Source organism: Mercurialis annua, linkage group LG2 (assembly GCF_937616625.2).
Source record: "Mercurialis annua linkage group LG2, ddMerAnnu1.2, whole genome shotgun sequence".
NCBI classification, from domain to species: Eukaryota; Viridiplantae; Streptophyta; class Magnoliopsida; order Malpighiales; family Euphorbiaceae; genus Mercurialis; species Mercurialis annua.
The window spans coordinates 41,028,002-41,041,044 of NC_065571.1; the positions used below are offsets into that span (position 1 = coordinate 41,028,002).

At 32.6% G+C, this 13,043-nt stretch overlaps 2 protein-coding genes across 2 annotated transcripts in view; one reads left to right on the plus strand and one right to left on the minus strand.

The window, feature by feature from the left end:
* The first annotated feature begins 503 nt into the window (after window positions 1–503).
* On the plus strand, window positions 504–4,452 carry LOC126666595 (nudix hydrolase 26, chloroplastic-like). The gene is made up of 6 exons (XM_050359403.2): window positions 504–728; window positions 817–867; window positions 1,669–1,761; window positions 2,622–2,716; window positions 2,942–3,056; window positions 4,048–4,452. The coding sequence occupies exons 1-6, from the start codon at window positions 531–533 to the stop codon at window positions 4,111–4,113; spliced, it is 618 nt and encodes a 205-aa protein (XP_050215360.1). The 5' UTR covers window positions 504–530; the 3' UTR covers window positions 4,114–4,452.
* A 2,585-nt stretch (window positions 4,453–7,037) lies between these two features.
* LOC126669886 (callose synthase 9) overlaps window positions 7,038–13,043 on the minus strand; it is a 37,484-nt gene continuing 31,478 nt past the window's right edge. The window contains exons 42-52 of the mRNA XM_050363523.2: window positions 12,745–12,792; window positions 12,137–12,295; window positions 10,988–11,101; window positions 10,815–10,903; window positions 10,297–10,455; window positions 10,119–10,221; window positions 8,554–8,673; window positions 8,263–8,313; window positions 7,976–8,158; window positions 7,651–7,889; window positions 7,038–7,279 (exon numbers count right to left, since the gene is read on the minus strand). Of these exons, the coding sequence (XP_050219480.1) occupies window positions 7,653–7,889; window positions 7,976–8,158; window positions 8,263–8,313; window positions 8,554–8,673; window positions 10,119–10,221; window positions 10,297–10,455; window positions 10,815–10,903; window positions 10,988–11,101; window positions 12,137–12,295; window positions 12,745–12,792 (1,263 nt within the window). The 3' untranslated portion in view covers window positions 7,038–7,279; window positions 7,651–7,652. The remainder of the gene's footprint in view (window positions 7,280–7,650; window positions 7,890–7,975; window positions 8,159–8,262; window positions 8,314–8,553; window positions 8,674–10,118; window positions 10,222–10,296; window positions 10,456–10,814; window positions 10,904–10,987; window positions 11,102–12,136; window positions 12,296–12,744; window positions 12,793–13,043) is intronic.

Here is a 13,043-nt window from a genome sequence, read left to right on the forward strand (position 1 = left end):
CTATAAATAAAAATTATAATCGTTTTTAACTTAAGTTTTATTATCAATAACTATCAAACATTAACATAAAAAACTAGGCTTAATTACTTAAAAACCACCCACCTTGAATTTTTTTTCGTTTATACCATAACCTAGGAAAAAATTCATTTATACCCTGACGTATGTGTTTATGTTTCACCTCTACCCCGAGGCACTAAATTAACCTCTTTTCATTTAAAAAAAAGTTTAAAATAGTCCTTCATTTAGAGAAAAATTCATTTCTAATTAAACTTTAATTAGCTTAGGTTAAAAATGAAGAACTATTTTAAACTTTTTTTTTAATGAAAAAAGGTTAATTTAGTGCCTCGGGGTAGAGGTGAAACATAAATGCATACGTCAGGGTATAAATGAATTTTTTTCTAGGTCAGGGTATAAACGAAAAAAAAGTTGAAAGTGAGTGATTTTTAAGTAATTAAGCCAAAAAACTAAAAAAAGTTCTCCATATTTTCCAATTATTATATATCGATGTTTTTGTTTTTGTTGAAATAAAGATGGCATTTTGCCGATTCAAATGCTACTCCTCGCCATTTCTAAACCACACTAAAAAATTCTCCAAATTGACACACCACAATAACATCCCTCTGTGTCACACTGCAATAATTTCAAGGACCGTGTCGTCATCAATGGAGTCTTCCCCAGAAGGGTATCGAAGAAATGTTGGTATTTGCTTAATCAGTCCTTCTAAAAAGGTTTATTTCATGTAGCTATCATTTTTTTTCATTTTTTTTTGAATTTGGTTATGTATTTGAAAACCTTTAACTGTATAGATATGTGCAGATATTTGCTGCTTCAAGACTGGATATACCTAGTGCTTGGCAAATGCCTCAGGTAATCTTCATATCAAATCTACCCTTTTATTATGATCAACAATCAATAAATGGGCGGCAGAGGTTTTGAGAATTTAGAGGATGATGTGATCATGGTCCTCTAAATTGGGTACGGACACGGCGAAACAATGTTATTTTAAGGTTTTCTATGTAAAAAATGAAGTTTCGTGTCCCAAACGTTAGGGATGAGCATTCGATCGATTCGGTCAAAACCGAACCAACAACCCCTTAACCGAATTAACCATTTGACCGAATAGTTAAAACCGAACCGACCGAATAAGAAATTTTAACCGAAAACTGAACTGACCAATTTAAAACCGAACCGACCGAGTATGTCGGTTAATTCGGTCAAAACCGACAAAAAAATGAGAAAAGTTAAAAAAATTAAATTTTTTGGCTGATTCGGTCGGTTCATTTAATTTGGATAATTTAAAATTAAAACTGAACCGATAACCGAAAAACTGAATTTTTTTATATTAAAACCGAACCGACCGGCCTAAAATTTTAACCGAACCAAACGAAAGTCATCGGTTCGGTCGGTTAATTCAGCCGGCCAGTTTTTTTGCTCACCCCTACGAAACATTAAGTGTTTGAAACGTTTTTGAAACCGGACATGATGATCAAGCGAGGTGTCCGTGCTACCTAGATTATAGGTATAGTTACTAGCTCTATAAAACATACAAAAGGATGCTCTGTTGCTAGTGTTGCTATATAGCTCTTAATTTGCATTCTGTTTCTGAAAATTATACTTCTTGTGTAATAGTTGTTTGCTAATGATGTTTCTTACAACCATATGAAACAGGGAGGTATAGATGAGAGTGAAGATCCGAAGGCTGCAGCCGTCAGGGAGTTAAAAGAAGAGACGGGGATTAGCTCCGCTGAAATTCTTGCTGAGGTTTCGTTTTACTTTTACGTGTTTACTCTTACATCGCTTTCGTGGTTTGGTGAAGTTCATTGATTTGTTTACTCAACATTGAGGATGATTGATGATCTTTTATGAAGTGTTTTGTTTCGCATAAATGATGTAGTACATGATATGATGCATCAATAATGTAAATATTCCGTCATTACTATTGGAATAATTTTCTTGGAGAAGTTATCACCATCTTTCAACTTTATTATCTCTGCTTTAAAATTAGATTATAGCATATTTTATATCTTGCTTTGTAGTGGCGCTATAATCTTTATTTCTTAACTGCCAAGTTCTTGTATTCACCATGAACTGCAGTATTCTATTCTGTATTACTGTTGCCGAGTAGTTTGTATCACATTATTACTTCCTGCAGAACGTAGTTCTCCTAGCAATTTCTTTACAATCTCTTAGTTTCAGCAGATAATTTAATTTTAGTTCTAATAATTTTCTCTTAAATTCTTAGTTTCAGCAGTTACTTTCCTAATATTAGTCTCTCCTAATATCAATTTTTTCCAATGCTTAATTTGCTTTTTTAAATTTTAAATGCATCATCAAAAGGGAGTATTAGCTGTTCTGATGTTTTTGAATAATGGTGCAAACATTGCTGGTCTCTTTACAGCTATTAAGTTCGTCTTTCTCTTACATCTATGTTTGACAACAGTTTTTTGTTTCAATGGCAATTTAGAAAGGAAATAACTAAACTTATTTCCTTTGTTCGGATGTCAAAATTAATAAACAAAATTGGAGGAAAATGATAATATAGAGAAAAAAACTAGGAAATACAATTTCCTTTCATACACTGTTAGATAATTCTATAATCGTTTACTTCGCTCATCATGCAGGGACCTAATTGGTTGACGTATGACTTCCCACCGGAAGTTAGGGAGAAACTTAAACATCAATGGGGATCTGACTGGAAAGGTCAAGTACAAAAGTGGTAAGTAAATACTACAGCCTGTGTGTATTATGATGCATGATTCACTTTTTTAGACTTGACATATCAGCTAGTCTAAGTAATAGAGCATGCCCCTTTGAGTCTGAGAAAATCCATTTCTAGTTAGTTTAAACTGATAAAACTCAATGAGTTACTATGGGAACTTTTCTCACTTAAACCCCTGCCATTTTACATTTTATCTAATTAAATTCACAAATGCGAATGCAGGTTTCTGCTTAAGTTCACTGGGAAAGATGAAGAGATTAATCTTTTAGGTGATGGCTCAGAAAAACCTGAGTTTGGAGAATGGTCGTGGATGTCACCAGAACAAATACTTGATCATGTGAGTGGTTTTCACCTCCCTCGGTTTAATTAATTGATCGAGTCAATTGTTAATATATACTTTGCTCCAAATTCTTTTCCGACTGAGGCCGAAATCTAATTCTCATATGATGTCAAATTCCAATAGTTAGAGGTATTAGACTCTAAAGTTCTCTGGACGTCTATACCCTTTTAGGCTTTCATAGAGCATTCATTTAGGGAAGAAACTAAATACTAACAGAAACAAAGTAAATTTTCACATATTGAAACAACCTTTAAGTGTTCGAGCTTCCTTAGCTGGAAATGCCACTATTCATCATCCTTGATTGCCATTTTCTCAAAGATGAAAGCCACTTCTACAATATGCTCATGGCATCATCCATAATTTCTGACTCTCAAATCCTAATCTACTTTGAATATAGCTATACAAAAAACTATCATCTCATGCAATACAGCATTGAAATCCCAAGATCTTTTCGTAAGACTTTGTCCTGTTTCTGGCTGAAGAGCTAGAACATTTGTTTTGACCGAAACAGCGGTTTTGCCTCAGTAAAGCAACTATAGGATGAAATCTCTCTTTGCATAAGTCCTACTATGACAAACGGTTCTCTTGGCCTCTACAAATGTTATCTAATATGATTAATGGTAATATTAGAGAAGAATCTATTGTAGGATGTAACATTAGGAGCTAGACTTCCATACGCTTAAAAAATGAAACGGACTTCTATAACTGTCCTAATGGTAGGTAAGAAAGCAGGGTTCTTGCTCATACATTCATGTTAATAATCCTTAATTCTTAATCGGGGGATTTATTATCACCCGAGATTATATCAAAATTACTATTTGGCCTTCTTACTTTATATAACTCATTTAATATTTTTGTTCCATTCCGCTGAAACCCCCTTACAAGGGGTATTTCAGTAATCTAATACCTAAAGGTACGAGAAAAATTCTAATAGATTTAGGCATTTAAGATTGTAGTATTAGTTGTTCATTCCTTTTTCTCTTTGCAGGCTGTAGATTTCAAGAAACCAGTTTACAAGCAAGTTTTGGCATCTTTTGCTCCCTATCTTGAATAGATTCATACAGAAGTTCTCACCATTTGTGTACTTCTGTTAATTAAAATGAAGCATAATGATGCGGTTATAGTTATAGCTATTGGATAAAATGTCCCGTATCCTAAGTACCACGTAATTTTAACATCAAGAGGAAAGTTTAAGCATTATGTGGAGGATTTTTGAGTTGTGGTAGACGAAATTCCGTCCTGTCAGGTTGACCTATTTATAGGATATCTGAATTGTATTGCCTCCTAGCATGAGAACTTTTCAAATGTTATGGTCCGGTGTTTCACTTTTATTTTCGGAAACGCTTATGAAACTTTGAAATACAATATTTATAACATTTTCTTGTAAAACTCATTTCGGTATATTTCCATTTTGTTATAGGTTTTATGCCTGTCAGTAATTAATAGAGAAACAAGCTGATGCGGAACGAAATGAGAGCACATTTGATGTGTAAGCATTTCTAATGATACTCTATTTTGAAGAGTATATTTTAAAAAATGGAAAGCATCTTGCATATAAAGAATACAATTTTTAACTTTATTCCAATGGATTTTCTAAAATATAACACTTTTTTAATAAATATTAATTAATTTAATTTTTATATTTATGACATTTTTTTATATTTTTGAAGTAAAATTAAAATACATATTAAAAAATTAAAAAAATAATCTATACATTTTGAATTTGGAATTTTATTAAAGAGATAAGAAATAGAGAGTGAATTTAGCTCTCCACATGCAGAGAATTAAATACACTCTCAACTTTAAATTTAATGGACCTCTATTTTAGCATTAAACTCTTTAAAATAAGAGGAAATCATATCATTTATCAAAAAATAAAAATAATTACAAAGATGTCTTTTTGACTTTTTTCACTTACAAAAACACCGAGTTGACTTAAAAATATTTTCAAAAATAACAAAAAAATAAGGGTTAATTGCAATTTAAATCACGAACTTTACCCTAATTTGCAATTACAACACGAACTTTGAAACTTGACAATATCAGTAACCAACTATCATTTTTGGCAAATTGATATACCAGCCAATCATGTAACAATACGTGGCGGTACATTACACATTAGTGGTTTTTAAGATTGGTGTACCAATTTGCCAAAAAAATGAAAGTTCGTTACTGAGATTGCCAAGTTTTAAAGTTCGTCTTGTAATTGCAAATTAGGGTAAAGTTTGTGATTTAATTTGCAATTAATCCAAAAAATAATTATTACAAAAATATGATGTATATTATCGGTATAGTGTCAGTATACTAATAAACTAAAAGTATACTAAAAGTATACTAATATTATCCCAAAAGTATACTTATCATAACATACTTAAATTTTATTAATACTCCCTCCGTCCCGTAAAGATAGAAAAAGTTGCATTTTCGCAAGAATTAAGAAGTTAGTTAGTTATAGTTAATTTGTGTTTAATTTCTAAATTACCCTTTTATTTTTTAATAGTTTACAAAAATCAAAGCCACTATATAAATATTGTCCAATGGAATTTCAAATGTTTAAAGTCATACATTGAAACTACAAATCAATTAATATTGATATAATAAATTCTAATGGTATTTTAATAATTTTTATAACACGACTTTTTCTATCTTTCTGGGACAAAAAAAGTAGCTACTTTTTTTTATCTTTACGAGACAGAGAGAGTATTAAATAAAAATTATACCAACATTATACCACATCATTTACTAAAAATTAAACTAACAATGTACTAAAATTATACCAATAGTAAACTAATTCTCTAATTCACTACCAACTATAATAAAAATATATATAAAAAAAGTGTGTTATCAACTATAAAATCTATATATATATAAAATTATTATCGATATATCAAAAGTATACTGAAATTATACCAATATTAAACTAAATAGGCAAAACTCTTTCTAAGACCCTTTACTTTACCATTTTTATTCTAGAAGTCTTTGCCTCAAACTTGCTAACAACCGAGTCCATTTACTTACAAAAATCGCATTTTTAGGCCTTTATATGGATGAAAAATGGCAAGTGTGTATCACTTGCCGTTAATGAGAGTATGAATAAGTTGTAGCCACGCATACAACATATGGATCTTAGTCATATGTAACACTCCCTCCGTCCCAAGAGTAGTCCACTTTGAGAAATATTTTTGTCTCAGAACTCTTGTCCACTTTCTAAAAGTAACTAACTTTTACACTAATTTTCATATATTACCCCTAATTAAAATCCACTAATTAGTAATTTTTTTATGATAATTAACTAATTAGTAATTGAAAGTAAATTGCAATTGGACCCTATATTAAATAGAGGTATGACAAGAAATGTAAGAATTTTATTGAAAGGAAATGGTGATGTGGAACTATGAAGATGTGGCATTTTTTAACGGCAGTTTTGTTAGTTAACAGAGAATGGGACACACTTGTCATTTTCCATTCACATAAGGACTTAAAAATGCAATTTTTAAGAGTAAAAAGATTCGGTCGTGAACAACTTTAAGGTAAGAACTTCTCGAATAGAACTAGTAGAGAGGCCTTAGGATGGGTTTTGCCAACTAAATACTTTTCTCAAATTTTCTGGTTCATAAATTTTAATATACCAACATTATACGCACCTTATTTTTGTAAATAATTCTCTTTTTTTAGTATTTTTCTAAATATTTTTAAATCAACTCGATGTTTTTGTAAATGAAAAAAGTCAGATTTTTTTGAATATTTTTAAAATTTTAGATTTTTTTTTAGAAATCCCAAAATATTAAGCATATATAGCTTAAGCACATTAAGAAATGCTTGAGGCGTGATAGGTTTTTCCCGAATATTTAAGTTCAAGCATGTAATTTGAACATTGTTGGGATATTTATCCTGAAAACTGCCAAATAGATTTTGGTAATCTTTGCTCGGGTTATTATTTTTTGTAATTTATGTTCGAATAACTAAAACAAAAATGAATTCTAAAAATGCATTCTACAGCTTTTCTTTTAATCATTAATATTACAATGACAATTGAGTTTGGTCAAATCAACCAGTTATGTGATGCAAATAGATAACATATTTACACAAATACACTAGCACATCAAAATTGCCTTTAAAATTGTTTATCTATACATCAACTCGAAAAATACAATCAATGGACACCTATAACTAATAGGTGAGAAGGTCAATATCCAAAGTTTATACCGAAGCAGTAGCACCTGCAACAGGAGAGGGGGAAAAGAGTAAAGACTAAGAACTTGGATAGTTATTAGACGAAGCAAAGCAGATTAACCGGACATATTACACCGAAATATTACATTTTTGAGTATAACTGAACTAAACCAATAAATTTGGATTGGTTTGATATTATTGAAATATTTAGTTTAAGGTTGATTCAGTTTAGAAAGTAAATCAATTTCAGTTGACTCTTAGTTTAAACCAAATTTAACCAAAAAATCAACTTTTGGTTAGAAATATTTCAAATTCTTGTAAACTCAGGTTGATTCCGTCTAAAAAAAGTTCAAAATTTTGGATTAGTTCGGTTCGAACATAATGCACAACCCTAGTGGACAGAGTTACAACTGCTTACCATCATATGCCAGTGTTGGCATTATTTCCAGCAAGAATGAGAGAAATTTCCAACCCTCTGCTGAATGCTTGATTGAACATGAGCCTGGTCTGGAATGTTGATACGAATGGAAACCATGAAAATAAAGCTATGGGAATAAAGATCAGCATCCCCATCCCAGCATCATACAACCGAGCAATTGAACGAACGGATTTCCATAATCCAAGTCTTTTCATCACAGGCTTCCACGCAGCAGCAATCTGAAGATTAATTTTTTCATAAGCCTCATAATACAAGGCATGCAACAAAAACATGAATATAGACAATTCGGATTAAAAGCACTCACAGATAAAATTCCCCATCCAGTGGGTACAAATGCCAAGATGCAAGCAAAAATGTCTGGAACTGACAAATCTGTGAACACGACTGCAACAGCTAAGCCAGCCAATGCCAACAAGAAGGCAACACCTTGGATGAAGCGCAACAAAAGTTGAAAGTTGACAGATATCTTCTGACTGAAAGTGAACACCTGAGGACACAAATTTAAAATTGATTCAAATCTCAAACCATATGCAAAGCAAGGTCCATAATTAGGAGCTAAAGATTAAGGATTTTGGAGTTGTATTGTTGCACCTTGAAAAGAAGTATAAGCCCCGCTAAAACAGCCCAGGAAAAGCCATACACCTACATGAGCAGAGAAAAAAAGGCTTTTAAGTTCTCTATGCATAATAAGCACGAGAATGACACAGGCAGAACAGGAGCAACTCATAAGGTAACCGATAATGCAATCTTCTATTTGACCCAAGCTCACTTTGGAGACAATCAAAGATTCTCATTAGAAAAAAAAATAGACAGATAGGAAAAATTAAACATTATGTAGCACGATGTTTCAGAAAAAAAATCAGCAAGAAGCAGAGTTATTACCGACAGTGATGTCTGATTTCCCTGTATGTCTAGCTTGTAGACAATGCCATACTGAAAGATAAAGAAGCGTAAACTCAAGATGGTCTCCATTATTCGCCCACCAAAGGTTCGAATATGCGACTGCAGCACAAGTTTTTGGAACCATTAAAGAATTCAAAATAGATATTAATATAAAAATAAGGCAAAGATAGACAAGATTAAGAAAAAGAAAAACTCTGGATTAAATGTTAAAGGTTTTAATGGGACTTGGGAGTTCTATATTGCATCATCATGTACACCTGGTAGGATGACAAATAAAAGAATTTGGAAGGTTGCGAAGAGCCATATCTCACAGGTTAATGAGCTATTTCAAGGACCAAATATAGGACATCTACCGAACTGAACAAGCAGCAAACTGCTTGTATGAAAAATAAGTCATACTCTATTACATAAAATAGTAATGTGCTCCCAGAGGAACCTAAGAGTAAATATGAAGTGTAGAAGGGATCTCCTAGAGGATTGAAAAAATTTAAACGTTATATGGTGAGAACTTCCAACTATAAAACTTCTCAAGAGATTAGGCCACAAAAGAACATTTGGCATGGAGAGTTATCATGCAAGAGAATCCCATCCTCCTTTGCCAACCTTAAATACTATTCCCTTTCAAGCCTTACAGCTACTTGAAAGAAATGAACATGAAGGAACCTTTAACTTAGACAAAATTGCTTGAGTTAGGATCTTGCCAAGGTAAAGGCACAAGCAAAATACTCCAATGAAGCACTTCGTTCAAAGATCTAGCGCTTAATTGTTATAAGATGCAAAAATTTAGCAACTAATCACAGCATTGTGTTCCAACGGTAAAACAAGGTAGAGTGTAACAATTTCTTTTGCCAACAGAAATTACATCATTAACCATTTATAGCACATTACCGCTCGCGGTCCTTTCTTACATGACATTTCGTTGTTTTGATTGACATGAAACATTTCGTGATTCCGTCCACAGAAGGACCACGAGTATACAAAATAAATAGTTAAGGACTACTTAAATGTGAAAAATTTGATAAGGACCAAGTGAAATAAAAGCAAATAATATAGGGACTTTCTGATGGGTTTAACCTTCTTAAGGTATTCTTTGACATCCTAGTACTTGTTGTAACTAGAAAGAGTACTGGCTGTAGCTGCTTGTAGTAATCTTTGATCACTACATGCTCTTTTTCAAATTTGTACAATGAAGTAAAATAATAGTAAGGGTTGGTTTCTAAAAAGACAGTGAACTTCCTAAAATATATACGGTTGAATGCCATCACACAATTTAGGTTAGCACATCCTAACAGGAAGATTGTCGATTAAATAACAGAGTAATTTAATTGGACACATTAATTCCACCATGAAAGGAGGCAGTTATCAACTCTGGAAAACATCTAGCCTATGATGCCTACAGGATGAGGTAAAATGGCATGTGCACATATCCAGTTGCCTCATTAATCTTACCATCACCTGTGTTAACTACAGCTAGAATGGATAAAGATCAAACCAAATTATAGGATAAAGAAATGATAGTAAAAGAAAGAATGCAGGTATAATACCAGTTCTTCGTCCCACCAAGCTTCCCAGCTTTCTTCTCCCTTAACCCCAATTCCTCCTCTGTAAAGCAGCCAATTCGTCCAATCCCTGAAGTCCTCAACAGTCCTACAAATATGAAAGGACTATTTAATAAAAGGCAACAATTTCAAAAAACAAAGAAGATATGGACACAATGCTTACTTCTGCCACTCAAATCCAGATGGATTGAACAAATATGGTGCAAAAAGCCAAGACAGAGCCATAAACCAACTGCTAACTGTAAGAAGAATATAAGCCAGTGCACCGCCTTCATTATATCCATAAGCAAGATAAACCACCAGCAGAAGCGCAACTTCTAGCCTGAATGCAAGAGGAGATCCAATTAAATTCCATGCATGTGAATATATATTGACACGATCATTATTTTCTCAGTGAAATAGAATGGTAATTTTTGCAGTTACTGGACTTCTAATTATCTAATAATGGGTGCAGAAGTGGCAATTAACCAATACATATATATATATGATCCGAAATATAGTTGGAAAAATAAGATCATAGTTGCATTGACAGTTAAATTCATTCTCAAGTGTGCACCGATAGTTATATTTGATGTGGTAATAACAATTACAGTGAAAGTTAAATTTATGATTATATATGGGGGGAAGTGGAAATAGTAGTGAAGCATATGTGTATATATATAAAATAACAAGAGAAAGTACCCTTTGACAAAATGACTGCGGGAGTAGAGCCTATAGTTCTCTGAAAATTTAATATGGCGGACAACAAATCCCCTTCCAGTGGCTTGATACTGTTTATAAAAGACATTATTATACTGCATTCCACATTCAGAAGAAAAGAATGAGAAGGGGAAAATAAAAGAAAGCAGAAATACCCTAGCTCCGCCGTGAAGAATCGTCCGACCAAAATAATGTGTTCTTGTGCCCAACGAAAATGTGAAGAAAACAGAGCAAAGCTGGAGCTGCATTGTAATGAAACTGACAATTGCCTGCAGCAATCAACAAAAAATCATCAAAGTGAGAAACTTGATTTCTTGAAAGCCAGCATTATCAAGCGAAGAAGGAACAAGTGCTAAATCAGTAAAATGCTAGTACATAAAGCATCAACAATTTCCGTGCAATTTGCTATATTGCTGTTGGATAATGCAAAATGAAGAACAAAACTAAATGCAGCAAATATATATATATATATATATATATATGTATATGCATAAAAAATAGAGAAATTTCAATCAGTGTCCTTAAATAATCAATCATCACCTGCTGGGAATAATTTTTAATTTTGAACATGCGCATGTGGCAATTAAGTTTCTAATGTGACAAGAAAAAAAAAAAGACATCCCTAAGATCTACCAAATAGATATATGTTAAATTCAAAATATTTAGCACTGGGCTGGGAAATTAAAAAAGATGCATTATATAATTGGTCAAAAGACATCACACATCACAATTTACTACATCAGCAAGACATTTCACAAATACAGACAGAATCCATCAAAATTAAGATACAGTAAGCAAGTCAAAATAAATGAGAACATTGATCATCCAGATAATACATTTGTATAAAAGGCTATTGTGCCACCAAGTAAAAGAAATTATAATCCAAAGTATTCTTATACTATAATCAGTAAAATTTCAGAAATCAAATATCCATACATTCATTTTCTGAAAACATCCTTATACTATAATCAGTAAAATTTCAGAATCAAATATCCATACATTCATTTTCTGAAAACATCCTTAATACTGCAGATCATCCTTCTTTAACACACTAGGACAATCAAGAAAACTGATGCTAAAAACAGATAAGCCACAGCATTGACCTCAATAAAGTACATCCAGGGTTCCAGACAACTTTTGACAAGCAATAAAAGAAGAAACTCACATGACATCAAATTACCAGGTGCCCACATTCCTATATCCAGATAACCATAATTACTTGCACATAATTCAAGCAAGAAACAATCTCATTCCATCGCCAAATATAAAATAATAATAATAAATGACATGAGACATGAGTTTACCCTCAGAAATCCCTGCTCCAAAATAAAGCCCAAAATCATTGGAACTGCAGTAAAAATACCAATTTGAAAGAGAAACTGTGCATTTAGGGCAGCAGTTAGCGCATCATTCTGCAATATATCAGATCTCATTTGAATTTGTTCGCCAACTCCAGAAAGTGCCTGAAAAAGAACTGCATCAGAGAGATACAACTGGGAACCACTAGCACAAATATGGAAGTGTATCATTTAACAGACTAGAGCTTTCATAGAGGTGGAGAGTGAGGAAGAACAAGCAGACACTCCTAAGAGGAGCATGAAAGGAAAACTAAAGGATAGTCAAATAGCTAATCAAACATAATAGCATATATAATTGTCAAGCAATAAGAAAGTGAGGAAAATTTATTCATCTGAATTTATACAGCATCATTTGTTACTCGGTCAATATGGCACCAATGAGGGCGAAACCTCCATTTAAGACATTTATTAAAAGATAATATTTAAGTACTTGCTGTTAAGCCACCATACTGCCCTCAAGCAGGATGCAGCAACTAATTAGGAGATCAGCGAGAAGGGGGTGGCTATTTTTGTGCCTGTAAAGTGTGTCAAGAAGCAGAGCAAATTTTACGTACCAGATATAACTTCCCATAAAGGAAGATGTATACTGTCAGAACTGTCAACTGCAAAAGAGTTTAAAAAGCGAACTAGTCAAAAACTACAAGTAGCCAAATATTCAAAAATCATAATGCAGTTTCTAAACTTTCTATCTGACAAATCTCTAAAATCATTCTGTAGTTTCTGAATCTCTCTTCCTCACTTATTTTTCTTGATTTTTATCCATAAAGAATACTTAGAATATTCACATGTTACAGCATACATAGTTTTCATAATCATGAAGGCAACAAAGATTTCTTTCCTCCGGTCACCCATA